General features: G+C 40.4%; 1 protein-coding gene across 5 annotated transcripts in view; it reads left to right on the top strand.

Annotated features, from left to right (window-relative positions):
* The window catches only part of LOC118235900 (5-hydroxytryptamine receptor 2A-like), an 86372-nt gene extending 74509 nt beyond the window's left edge, over positions 1-11863 (top strand). For all 5 annotated transcript variants that reach the window (XM_035433773.1, XM_035433774.1, XM_035433772.1 and 2 more), the window contains 2 exons: positions 5294-5494; positions 7251-11863. In XM_035433773.1, the coding sequence (XP_035289664.1) occupies positions 5294-5494; positions 7251-8167 (1118 nt within the window). In that variant the 3' untranslated portion in view covers positions 8168-11863. The remainder of the gene's footprint in view (positions 1-5293; positions 5495-7250) is intronic.
* Positions 11864-13866: the final 2003 nt, after the last annotated feature.

The raw sequence follows: 13866 nt of genomic DNA, 5'->3' as shown, positions 1-13866 counted from the left end.
TCCAATTTAAGTATCAAAAACACAACTTGTGCTGCAAGAAGAGAGCAATGCTTCATGTGGTGGGATGGTCGTCGTTTGTCTGGCAAAGTTTAAAACACTTTCCATTATTGTGTAGCTTGACTGATGGTAGCAATACAAGGTGTTCTACTGGAAAGAAAAACATGAAAGGAATTCATTTTCTTGAACATTTTAAAAACTCACTAATTGGTGAGTTCACGCACATATACACACAGTTTACTGGCCCTGCTATCTCCTCAACCGTGGATAAAATGGCATTACAGCTGACCCTGCCCATGCAATATGCCCATGATTTCTCAAAAATATTTAATAGGATATGAGGGCTCATGGAAGTCTCATGTCATTGTCTTACTATTGAACTGACGAGTGCTCTAGGTCCAGCCTAGTAGAGACATAGTCAGAAAGCAGGGAGAGAGCTGGTGTTATCTACCAAATGTGCAGTAGGGCCTGACACAAGCCCTACTGTGTAGAATCAATCTTTCAAAGTGCACACAGCACAGATGATAATCTTGTAATGTGGTTTGGAATGAGGGAGGCAGCCCCTGCAGTGTAGTCTATGGCCCTGGATGATTTGAAGACCTGTGTGCACTCTGAACTGTTAAAGGAACTGCACATTTTATCATTTACATTTACATTTCAGGCATTTTGCAAATGCTCTTTTCCGGAACAACTTACATGGCCTATGCTCTTTGTACACTAAAGGCCGTATTTAACAAGCATGCCGCACATTACCACAAGTTCATTTAAATGCACTGCTGATATTTAAGCATGCTGTCTTTTGCATGGCAGGAAAGCAACATTACCTTACCGCAATGGATAGGCACTGTCACCTTTGAATGTTAGCACGTCTCATTAGTAAAAACTACAGAACACAGTTTTAATATTTCAAGTTGTTTAATTCCATACCCAATAGCCAGCCATCTCCAAAGTCGTCGCCTCTAAACTTCTCTAACGGGCAACTATTCTAAAAAAAATAAAATAAAATTAAAAAAAAGCTATTTGTTTCATTAGCCTTTTACGATAAAAGCCCTACAAATCCTTAATAAATATGGCCCATAGTCCATTTATACAGCTGGATATTTCACTGAAGCAACTCAGCCCACCTTCCTAACCACTATGCTGCACTGCTGCAGTTATCACACTGTCATTTTGTTCTGCTCATAAAACTGTGCTATTAATACAAACAAACATTTTCATCCACATTCTACTTAACAGTTGTTTATGATTGTTTTTACACTTAAATGTGATATTTGATACAATTACAGTGTTACAATAACACTATTTTACAATCACAGGGACATGTGGAGTCACGGTCGAATGTAAGCGCTTGTTTCTTTTTATCAGAAAGCACAGTTTGATGAGTCACCTGAACAGGTGTATGATCTCTTTGTCACACCAAGCTAGCATCCAAACGGTATCCAGAATCTGCATGTAGAGTGGGGTGTGGCAGTGTGTGTGAGAACTAGCTGTGTGGCACTGGGGAAAGAAATGGGGTGTGCTGATTGGCTGGAGGGGTATGTAAGGGGCTGGATGCAGACCTCTTCTTTATGGGGCCCCTTGGTGGTGGCCGTACCCAAATGCCACAGAGGCAATCAATCAGCCATGCCCCCATCTTGTTGCTCCTTCATTATACCCTCACAATTGAGTCATTCTCTTTTTCCATCTGCTGGGGGAGAAGAAAGGGTGGCTCTGGCTTTGGTCTGGCAGCCACTTGGAGGCATTAGCATGTGGACTGATTCCGAGCTGACGGATTGTTTGAAGGTAAAAACTGATAGGAAGGACAGAGTGTTTAGTCAAGGTGATGAAGCTATCTCCAGTGAAAAGTCACATCATTGAAAGGATGTCCTTCCTGGAACTACATCTGTCAGCAGCCAATCAAACTCAGTGGCAGGTCAACTCTGGAACAGACCGGGAGTTTAGACTCACAAATTAAAAGTGCAGAAAAAGAGGGAGCATGGTCTTGGACTTACTTTGATTTCATTAAATAATTTATAGACAGCTTTGTCTTGTGCCCAGTGGGAGGGAAGTGAAATATGAATGAAATTACAGTGAAATCTCAATTAACGTTTAATGGCACCAATAACAACACAGCTGTGAACTCTGCACGAGTACTGTAAGTTAATTCTCCCTTATCTTCTTTTATTCTATGGGGAACATAATTTGCCATTTCAGCTAATAATAATAAGATTGGCAACCTGTCCAGGGTGTATTCCTACCTCTTGCCCAATGCGTACTGGGATAGGCTCCAGCACCCTGACCAGAAATAAGCAGTTATAGATATTGAATGGATAATAATAATAATAATCATCATCATCATCATCATGCTTTCTTAAGCTCAATTCACATACACAAATTAATAATAGTGCATATATTGAAATCACACTGTAATAGCAATGCTGTAAAATTTACTGTGACTTGCTGGCAGCAATTAGCTTATAAGTCACTGTAATACATTTCACAGTATGTTTACTATAATAATTACAGTACTGAATTATTACTGTAATAACACATAGTGTTTATATGGGTTTACAGTAAGCATACTGTGAAATGTATTAAAGCAACTTACAAGTAGTGTGGAATTAAGTATTTTAGAGTGCTCTGGTGTCAAATTTCTGCCATGTTGGATTAGGTTATGTTGGTCTTTGTACGAAATTGTGATCTTCTTTTCAAAAATTGCAATTAAATTAATTTTATTATATTATTATTATTACAAGAATTCAGTCTTGTAAAAACCACATGTGCAGAAAAAAAAAAAATTATATTTCACACTTGAAGAAATTTCACATGCTTTCATGAAAATCACGTGAAAATGTACAATTTCCAGATTTTTTTTGTGAGGGAATGTAAAAGGACGTGCAAATAAGCTATGATCGATTGGTGTGATGACAAAAACTACAGAAAACAGGATTATAGTTGAAAATAACCCAAATTTTAAGGAGAGCAGAGTTAGCATAGCCTTCTGTGCCTGGAAAACTTTGGCAGTCAATTAGCTATTACTGTATTAAGATTTACAGCAAAAATATATTTACCGTAAATTTCACCCAGTAGCAAATTTTGACCAGATTGCTTTGCAGACCTAAAGCTACATACTGTATACAGGTTCTACATTTAGGATGAGTTCATTATACAGTAATATTGCTATGAAAACTACATGAATCACTTACAGTGCACTGAAAGATCACTGAACATTTTGGGCCATATTTACTAAGGCTTTCATAGCATTTTTTCATATTTACTAAGGTGCTGCATCTAAGGTTTGTGCTGGCAAAACAACAAAAACGCAGCATCCCTTAAATTAGCATGTTTGGGTTATTGCTTATCTAGAGCTGATTTATTATGGCTGGTGGCCACTGCGGCAAAGGTAATTGTATCTGTTTTTTAACATCTGCGAAAAATTTTTTCCAGCACAAGGCCATTCTTAAGAGAAGACGTCATCAGTATGTAAGAGTGGCAGACGGTCGCCTTTTGGATTTCTGAAAATGTTTAACCTAGTACTATGAAATTTTAATTCAACCTTGACATGTCAGTAGTCATTAGCCATTTCAATTACATTCATAACTTAATCGAGTCAGATATAATTAAAACCAAGCTACACACAGTCCGATGTTACATTAAGATGACCTAGTCGGTATGACTGTATCAGAGGTGTGGAATAATTTAAACAGTAAATGAAAACACCCTATGCTGTGCAGATGCAGGCTTTTCTGCACAGACTAATGTCTCTCAAGGAAGCACACTTCCAATGGTAACGTGAGACCAGCCAGATTATGAAGCCATGGGGCTTTATTCATGAAAAAAGACTGCATAAACATTGACACACAAGCAACTTCATACCTTTCCGTGAAGTGAGTTGTGGTAACATCCAAATCGATGAGGAAAGCTGCTTTTGTTTGTTTCTTAACACTCAGTTAAGCAGATGAGGCTGTGTCGACACAATTAATTAAGCAAATTAGCTGAACACATTTAGCATTAAACACTGAACTAAGTCAAACATGTTGGTGAGTAAAATAAATTGCTTTAATAAATATTAAGTACCATTTTAAATGCCTATGGTCTCCCCAAATCACACTACAAGTAGATGGTTTTCAGTGCCATCTACTGTCCCTAATCTCCAAATTTGAAGCCCGGTCCATGACCTCCTTGGGTACCATATATATAACAGAAAAAAGCATGTTGTTTGTTATAGCAACTCAGAGGCTGCATAACACTGTTTCATTTATACAAATGGGGATATCTTGTTTTTTGTTCACCTAGCATCCAATTACCCCTAGAAAACCATACTAACTTTTCAAGGACAGATAACTTTTTAAACAATGTATGATTTGATTAATATTGCAAAAAAAAATAAAGCCTTATAGCCGAAAATTACTTCCAGAACAGTTTTTCACTTAGCTTGCTCAAAAATATTTCCCGCAAAGATTATCACATTGCTCTGATCCTTTGGGAGGTGGTAGGGCAATAAATTGCACATGCACAAACCTGAAATGGCTGCGGTAGCTGAATTATACATTAAGTTATTGACTGTGTACATTTATCAAGCATTTATGGCAATTCTACCTTACATTTGTAATATTAAAACACAGTTTTAATAAGTATTTATTAATGAGACATGCCAGCATTTCAAGGTAACAGTGCCTATCCATTGCATCCATGGATCCTGACACCTGTCCAAAACCCGACTTCACCAGAGATGAAGCAGTACTACAACCATGCTGCTTTCCTGCCATGCACAAAATGCTTCTTAAGTACTGGCAGTGCATGTAAATGAACTCACTGCAGCTGTGCTCATCCACATGACCAGTCTTAGTAAATACCCTGCTAAATTGAAAACATGCAGTGATGCAGCATTTTGTCATTTTAGCATTAAATGCAATGCAATAACAAAAAGTTTGTGGTTAATTTCAAAACTAGTAACAGTTTAACTGTTTCTGATATTTGTAGGCAAGTCATTCCAAAGCCATGGTCCATCGCTCTGTGCATTATATGAATAAATGGCCAAAGTTGACAGAACTGAGATTTATCTGGGGTTTGTAAGGGACTCTGGAATACTCTCAAACGAACTGAATTACATCCAGTAATTCAGCATAAAATGAATCTTGATTTTATGCTGAATTATTGGAAGGCACTGTAAGAGCCCCGTAATTCCTGGCTGTATGATAGCTGGGCATTTTCAGTAAGGTTGAGCTGAACCACTTTTGTAAAAACCTGAAGGGCTTATTGGTGGGTAGGCTAGGCTGCATCCACACCCGTCTCTCAAACCTCTCTGTTTGCTCAGATTACGCCTGGCCTCTGCCCAGCGCACTCTGCCCCATTTGGATCTATCTGGACGTGCTTTTCTCCACCGCCTCCATCATGCACCTGTGCGCCATATCGCTAGACCGCTACGTGGCCATCCGCAACCCCATCGAGCACAGCCGCTTCAACTCCCGCACCAAAGCTATGATGAAGATCGCGGCTGTCTGGACCATTTCCATAGGTGAGAGCTGGCGAGGAGGCTGTCCTCTGTTTATATATTTTATTATTACCGACAATGTGCATTGAAATTCAGAGATATGAGTTAACACACGAACGAACGTCCACTACAGGATATAACATCACTCCTGGAGAAGCAGTAATTAAAGGGCTAATAAACACTAAATGTGTTTTTAAGTTCTAAAGCCGAGCATCTCCATTTGATACATCACATTAATCAGGGGAAAAGGTGTGGCTTTACGCTTTAAAAAATTAGTTCCCTTGGCTGGGGACTTTGGTATTAAGTTCTAGAGAAGAACAGTTTAGCAGCAGTAGAAAGAGAAAACCGTAATCAGTCATTACATCACAATTTCATCTACCTGAGTTAAGTGAGCAACCGCACCAACAACAGTATAGTATATAGTATAGCTAACATCCGTATAAAACAAGAAAGGTCAAGGATACTGTATTATTTGAAGGTAGTATAGTATATTACAGTAGTTCAAATTAAAATGAATGAAATGGGTTGTGTTCAACAAGACAAACAAATGTTTGGTGGCAGTGTAGCATAATACTTAGGGAACTGGGCTTGTAACCACGTTCAATTCCCAGATAAGACCCTGCACTTGTACCCTTGAGCAAGGAAAATAACCTGCATTTCTTCAGTATATATCCAGCTGTATAATGGATGCAATGTAAATGCTATGTGATGTTGTGTAAGTCACTCTGGACGAGAGCGTCTGCTAAATGCCTGTAATGTAATGTAATGCAACGTAATGTAATTTCAGAGGAAAAGAGCATCTGATAAATGCCTGAATGTAATGTAATTTAAACCTTGATTAAGCACCAAGCACTATAATTCAAATCCATGATCCTAGATTTAGAGTGTGCAGTTTCAGCACAGTGTACCTCTACACTTGATCTGTACAAGTCACAGTCTTTCCATGTGGGAATACATGAGTTTACTTCTCTAATAGAAGAATCCTACAACTGGCCCACTCCTCTCCTTCTGCCCAAATCACCCAGGGCCATGATTCATGATTCACGCTTCACCCAGAGTAAAATTGAGCCATTGTTGTTGCCATTGATTGTCCCCCTGGACCTCATGGAATTTCTGATGACAGGATTCCGTATCCAGCTCCCATGTTCCCACTTTGCTCTTATCTCCAAAGCCTTAGGAGGAATGGCACCTCATACCGCTTCTGAAGCCCTAGGTCACATCCTCAGAAGGATTCACTTTTATCAGAGATGTGTTTGGCTTCATCTTGGTCCCTCAGGTTCTTCTTCTGTTTGTTTCATGTTTTATCTGTAATAAATTGAGCCACTTTTTTTTCCAGCACACTCCGGTAAGCTGTCTATGATGGTTGCTTTTTTAGAGCGCTGTATTAAGTAAAATCTGACAGGTAGACTGAACTGAATTCATTTATTGACTCCTGCACTGTCATTCACTGTTAGAGATGTTGCATCTTATGCATTTTATCAGGCTATCAAACACAGTGCTATGAAAGGAAGGCTTCTGAAGGCAGAAGATCAGCTTAAGAAGTTGTCTCTTAGATGTTAGAAGGAAAAATGTCTTTTCGCTCTCTTCTCCTCCCTCACATTTTGTTTTCTCCCTTCATCTCTCTCTCCACTCCTCTTTCCTGCTCTCCTCCTCTTTCTCCCTCTACCCCCCCCCCCCCCCCGCGCTTGCCCTCTCTGCTTGGTCTCTCTCTCCCTTTCCCCTCCTCTCTCATGCTCTCCCTCTCTCTCTCTGTCCCCTTCTCTCTCTCCCTCGCTCACAGTGATCTCCATGCCTATCCCTGTGATCGGGCTCCTTGATGAAGAGAAGGTGTTTGTGAATGGGAGCTGCGTGCTGAACGAGGAGCGCTTCATGCTCGTGGGCTCTTTCGTGGCCTTCTTTATCCCACTGATCATAATGGTGGTGACATACTGCCTTACAGTGCAGGTGCTGCAGCGCCAGGCCTCAGACCTCCTGTACGAGAGTAAGGTCCCGGTCTCCCAGCAAGCCCTGCAGCCGGTCCCTCCGCCCCAGACTCAGCCCAGGCGCAGCAGCCTCAGCTGCCTAAAGCTGGAGCCGTCCCTCTCCACCACGCCCTCCAACAGCATTTCCGTCATACCCGGCTCAGAGGCCCCCTCCCAGTTTAGCTCTCCCGGGGGGCGGGACATGGGGGGCCATGGAAGGCGGGGCATGATGCAGGCCATAAAGAATGAGAGGCGGGCCTCTAAGGTCCTGGGCGTGGTGTTCTTCCTCTTCCTGGTGATGTGGTGCCCGTTTTTCATCACCAACGTCATGTACGTGCTGTGCCGGGGAGCTTGTAACGAGTCTCTGCTTGGGGAGCTCCTCAACGTCTTCGTGTGGGTGGGCTACATCTCCTCGGGGATCAACCCACTGGTCTACACCCTCTTCAACAAGACCTACCGGCGGGCTTTCTCCAACTACATGCGCTGCCACTATCCGGGAGCGGGGCTCAAACCCCACAGCGCCCACCCCCCCTGCCCATCATACACAGTCACGCCTACTCTCCCGTGCGGAAAAGAGAGCGTTGACCGCAACAGCAACTGCCACAACGGGGAAGGGAGTCTGCTTGGGGGCCCGGAGGCGGACGACATGGACGACAGGCTGGAGCTGAGGCCAGAGATGTCCGAGGTTTCCATCAACAGCAGCCTTGCCCCCGGGGAGCACACCAGCTTCATGTGATATGACTTCCGTCCCGTCTGCCACCACTCCCTAGTGGTGCTGTGGCAAAAAACGGGCAGGAAATGGCACACCTCACTGTGTGTGTGTGTGTGTGTGTATGTGGGCAGGACATGGCACACCTCACTGTGTGTATGTGTGTGTGTGTACACTATAGGACACAGGCAGGGAGAGCCGAGCATGAGCAGAGACTCACCAAGGAACCCTTGATCGGGGTAATCCACACACACACACAAATAAATGGACAAAATGGTTCTGCGGTTTAACAGAATGCATTATTTTGCATTACGTTTCAAATGAAATTCACTTGTCCTTGGACAGACTGTATTACCATACAGTTATTGGACTAACCTGGCAGCTGTGCACAAGATTGTTTAAAAACGCATATCAGGATGGAACCGTGGAGTCACATCACCCCCAAGTGGTGGCAGGGACAATTTGCTCTAGACTGGTACTGCTGAATTTACACAAGTAGTATAGCTGTATATGACTGGACTATGAACAATGTTGGTAAAAATATGCTGTTGTTTCAGAAAAAAGGCATTCAATTTAATTTGCAGCTGTTACATTTATAAATATTTGCATAAATCCAAAAATAGCATTAAACTGGGCCTACTAGATTAATATGTCAATGTGTTCAGAACATTGTAATTGCTGATCAGCCATTACAAACACCCACTCTCTAACCCCAGGTGGAAGATTCCATCAATTACCCTGGCACTATTAGATAATTAGCTGCATGCACCAAAGACAGTTCATTCATATATTTTACCACAGAAACACAATTCAGACAGGGACACAAGAGCAGAGCTAATCAAGAGATTTAGAATATCAGATTGAGTAAATGACTGTGATTAAGTAATCAAGAGCAGATGTTGGCATCAAATCCAGAAACAGAAATGACCCTCCTTTTCCACCCCTGCTCAGACTCACAACCCCAATATTTACCGTTCCTTTGGCTGCAGCACCAGAAACGAGCTGTCGTCTAAACTCTTCATCTCCATTCCTCTTTAACATGTACACATTTAGCGCACTGCAAATAGTGAGATGCATTTTGTGTTGCACTCTAAAATATAAATGGGTGGTCAAAGTTGTAGGTTTGCACTCCAGGATTATGTCTGAAGTAATGGTTTACTTCAAGCCCTAAATAGTCACAGAGAGGTCTATACACACCAGAGGGATTGTGGTTCTGCACAATGACTGATTCCCTGTATTTGTAATTGGTTGTCATTTATGATTTGCCCTTTGTTTTCACTCTGAAAACAAAAACAGATATTCACTCCCATAGTCCATCATCTGGTGTAGGTTATATTTTCAGACACTGTTAAGGTCAGTGCTGTCTATGATATAATATGGGAAAATTAAATGCTGAGGTGGAGAGGGGTGTTTTGTATGTCTCTGGGTTAGGTCTATAAATCTATCTGAAATGTAGACAGAAACATGTCCTCGTTCAGACTGTGAAGGCGGTCTGGAAAGGCCCGATTGTGTTTTTGTGATTACCTAAAGAGTGAAAAGCTAATCTGTTTGTTGCTAGATACAAGCTTTATATGTTCGATTTTTCACTGTGTACTTAGAGATTATGACTTGTCTTTAAATGACATTTTCCAAAACTATTTTGTTTACCATTACATATGTTTCTGTAAAGCAATTGTGTAGTTTTTCTGTTTATTTTTACAGTCTTTTCACAGTTTATTTTTTTGTGACGGTGCTATTTATTTATTAAAACGGTATTTGTACAGCCTGTGATTCATTTCCTCGATAGTTGCGACGTTTTCGATGTGCATGTGTGGGGCTTTCCTGCATCAGTGTATAGATGTCAGAACCCAGTCTGAAAGGACTTCAGTGTCTGTAGGTTTCCTTTCAATCCGCTGAAAGTTTAGGTCTTGGGAAGATGGTGTGTGAATTACTTGGTCAATCAATAAATGAAATGAATTGCTGGTGCTGGAACACTGAAAACCAGCAGACACTGCGGCCATCCAGGACTGGAGTCTGGCACCGAGTACTAAGGAGTATAGTGGTTTCCTACAGAAACAGTTTTGATAGTGTGTTACTTTGTTTTAGGGGAGGTGGTACGCTACTATAAAAAGGTAGTCAACATTTGGTGATGCATAGGGAAGCTAAAACATAGGGTATGTCCCTGTAGCTCTATGGACATTTTTTGGACAGAGGCCATTAAGAACATGAATCTACATTACGGTTGGAAAGTTTAATAAGAACATCGGAACACCGCCCCCCTATAATTTCTTGAAGGGACTGAGTGAACATGCTTGCTTCACTCTGTCGGGATGCACAAGGGCCAATCCATTTCATGATTTCCTGCCAGCTTCTGCTCTTAATTATTTAACCCAATCTTTTCATTTGTTCTCACATTTTTGACACGGTTGTGAGCTATGGTTGATGACTGTGAATGTATCCTTTATGACAATGCTGTAATGTGATCTAATATAGGAGAGATCAAAGAGTGGTATATCTGGCTGTTTAGAATGTGGAACCAGAATAATTGGTTTGAGCAAAAAGCGACACACCAGCTATCCAGGAATAGGTTGTGCATCCCTGCTTTAAAGTGTATTACCCATGAATTTCAAATGGAGGTGTGTCATAAAAGCTCCAGTTTCCTTGTCATCTGAAGGGTGCAATACAAGAATTTAAAACATCTACAAAACTGTATATGAGGACCAAACAGATTTCCCTGTTCTAAGGAATCTCGATCAGCTGTGATTTCTGTCAAGTGTTGCCCTTGTCTCTCTCATTTATTTAAGTGGTAGAGCTACACGATACAGCTGTTCAGGATGAGATCAGCACCATGGACAGCACCTGATGGAGGGCCTGCCTTTGGACTAAATATTTACTTGGCTGGGGTAGAATACAGGTAGTGAACAATAAAAATGCAATACTAATAGTCAATCAATACAGTATTGGGTCACTCTAAAGGCAGAACATTCTGCAGTAGAAATACAACACTATTCTTCCATCAGTCAGACAGCTCAAGATTAGATGATAGCAGTGGAAAAAAACACCCCAGGTGTCATTCCACAACGTACCACAATGACTGAGAAGGCTGTAAAATGGATATGGATAGCATCAGTGTCATGCTCCTCAAACCACTGGGGTGACAACACTTACTCTGTGGCTGGAGCCACTATTATCTTTAGGAAATAAATACATTAAAATGTGTGTTGATGTCTGACATAAACATCGTCTTCTTAAGGAATGAGTGCACCCAGACAATTACAGAACCACCAGAACCCTTTGCTGTTGGAAGAAATGTTTTGTGTTTCCACGTTTTGCAATGCAGTTATGCAGATCATATTTGAAATACTTCTCCTCCCAGTCACCTAAATAAATCCCATGTTTTACCTTTAATGTACCAAAGTATAACTACATACTGTATTCTTGCTCTTGATGTGCTTTCTTGTTTTATTTTGTCGCTGTAGATTTGAGTGAATGGAGTGGGAGTGTGTTGTCTTTAAGTCTTGAAATCTTAAGCCAGATCCACTCAATCACTCAATCTCCAACTACTCAAATTGTAAGTGTTTACAGAAGCACATGAATGCAAATTCAAAATTGTAGTTTTTATATTAATATATGCATAAAACATTTTTTGTTTTTGGTGCACATTTCAAAATTGCAATACCTAAATCACATCCGCTGCAATAAACATATTGACAATAATATGTGAATAAACACTCATGTCTCCTGTCCTGAATTCAGATGCTTCTTTCACCCTGATAACAGATGATTTTGTCATAAATGAAAATGAGCCTGAATGTCCCATGCTCTAAGTAGCCATACCCATATGAGCTTTTCCAACTGAGCTTTTCCAATTTAAATGTAAATACACTGCCATCGTGTGGGAAGGAGATAGAACTTCACAGTTTAATGCATAATTACTCCCCAGTGTTATTTGGGTTATTAATATTAATAACAAATCTAAAAAATGTTGCACAATTTAGGTGGGTAACCATCTCATTGTTATGACATTATCATTATTTCTTGCTAAAAGAGAAAAGTAAGGAATCATTGTTTTCTTCATTATGATAACTCACACTGGGCATTGCAGAATGAGAAGCGATACAGTACATTCTGCAGGGCATTCCAGTCTGTATTCATATTCATCTCAAACACCATTAATTCCATGATGGTAATCAGTCATGATAGCCATTTGTAGTACTTTGCATATTATAACAGGTTAATAATTTAGTACACAAATATAAGTCTGCCAGATGAGTTGATTCTCTACTTTATAAGGGCACTTTATAGCACTGCAGTAAGTTGTATTATCATATATTGGAAGATGCGTTAAAAATTTTTGTTTACAAGAAATTTCAGTAATTTATATATTTCAGTGGTTACACAATATACAGCTATGGTTGTATGAACAGTATAAACACTGATACAACCACGTTTTATTTATATATGATTTGTTCATTAGAAACACTTTTGTATGCCAATAACACAAATTTTCCCACGTGAATGCACTGTAAAAATTATGTCTTTGGGTACAGAAGACAAAAAGAGAGGGGCACAAGATTTCCATATATACCTCTATATGAAAGTATATATTCGAAAACTTCTCAGCAGTGTGGGCTGGTAGAGAGAAATTGAGTGTGTTCAGCCTCTTGTCTCATGGAGGAATTCTGAAGAGTTCTGTTTAACAAAGCTGTGAATGGGGCACTTCTTTCCAGTTCAATAGCCTTCCCTCTAGGCCCCCTCTCTTGCTTTTACCCCCCTAACAATGAGGTTCCCCCTCATTTAAGCTTCTGTTCCCACAGCACCCCGAGAGAAGACCGGATACTCGTCATTCACACAGCAACAGATCTCTCCCCAACAAAAAGTATTAAACTTGTGGGGGAAGTTTGTCTTGAAAGTGAACAGTGAAATACATTACAGGGCACCATTTTGTAGGCTGATTTGAAGTTTCATTTGGAACAAAGTTGACATTCTTGTTCTTGTCTTTTCTGGGAGTGTTTTCTAATATACCAGGTACCCCAAATGCAGGAAACCTGCAGTCAAGACATTTTAAATATATAATTATGTGAAATACATGAATTTTAGGGAAAAGAAAATGTTTCTCATGGCAAAATACTCAACTATTTCTAACTTTCATTTAACCTCAGATGTAAAGAATACGAATGCATTCTTATTTTACAATGGAGACCTATGGAAACAAGGATTATTGAGGTTTGTCAACGATGGGGATTAATAAGTGTCCAAGTTAAGCAAGCTAGTTCATTTTCCTCAATTCTTTTGACAAGTTCGTTTAATTTTTACTAACCACAGTAAGATGGAGCCTTGATTTTATATTGTAACGTCACCGTTAAAATAGGAATGACGTAATCGCTTTTGGAGAAATTTTAGCAACTACGCACATGCTCTGTGTCTGGTGGAATGCACAATCAATGTACATTAACGGTTAGTATGCTTACATTACAGTGTAATGAAAATATGTAGTCTCCTATTCCAGTTGGAAAGTAGCCTTACGTCCAGTTTATGAATGAATGTTGCGTGGTCTGAAAGTGTGCCTGAGGTAGCCTACTTACACTCATTACAGGAGGACGTCGTCGCTACACTATATGCAATCTTCTGTTGGTCTTTAAAGCTCAGAGAGAATGCAACGTATTGTCTTCTGATGGGCGTCCGTCGGACCCCGACGACAGACGCTGTTATTTCTTTCAGCCCTGAATTTTAGTGCGAGCGCGTGA

The sequence above is a fragment of the Anguilla anguilla genome, chromosome 9 (assembly GCF_013347855.1).
Source record: "Anguilla anguilla isolate fAngAng1 chromosome 9, fAngAng1.pri, whole genome shotgun sequence".
NCBI lineage: Eukaryota > Metazoa > Chordata > Actinopteri > Anguilliformes > Anguillidae > Anguilla > Anguilla anguilla.
This window is presented reverse-complemented; position numbering and strand designations above follow the sequence as displayed.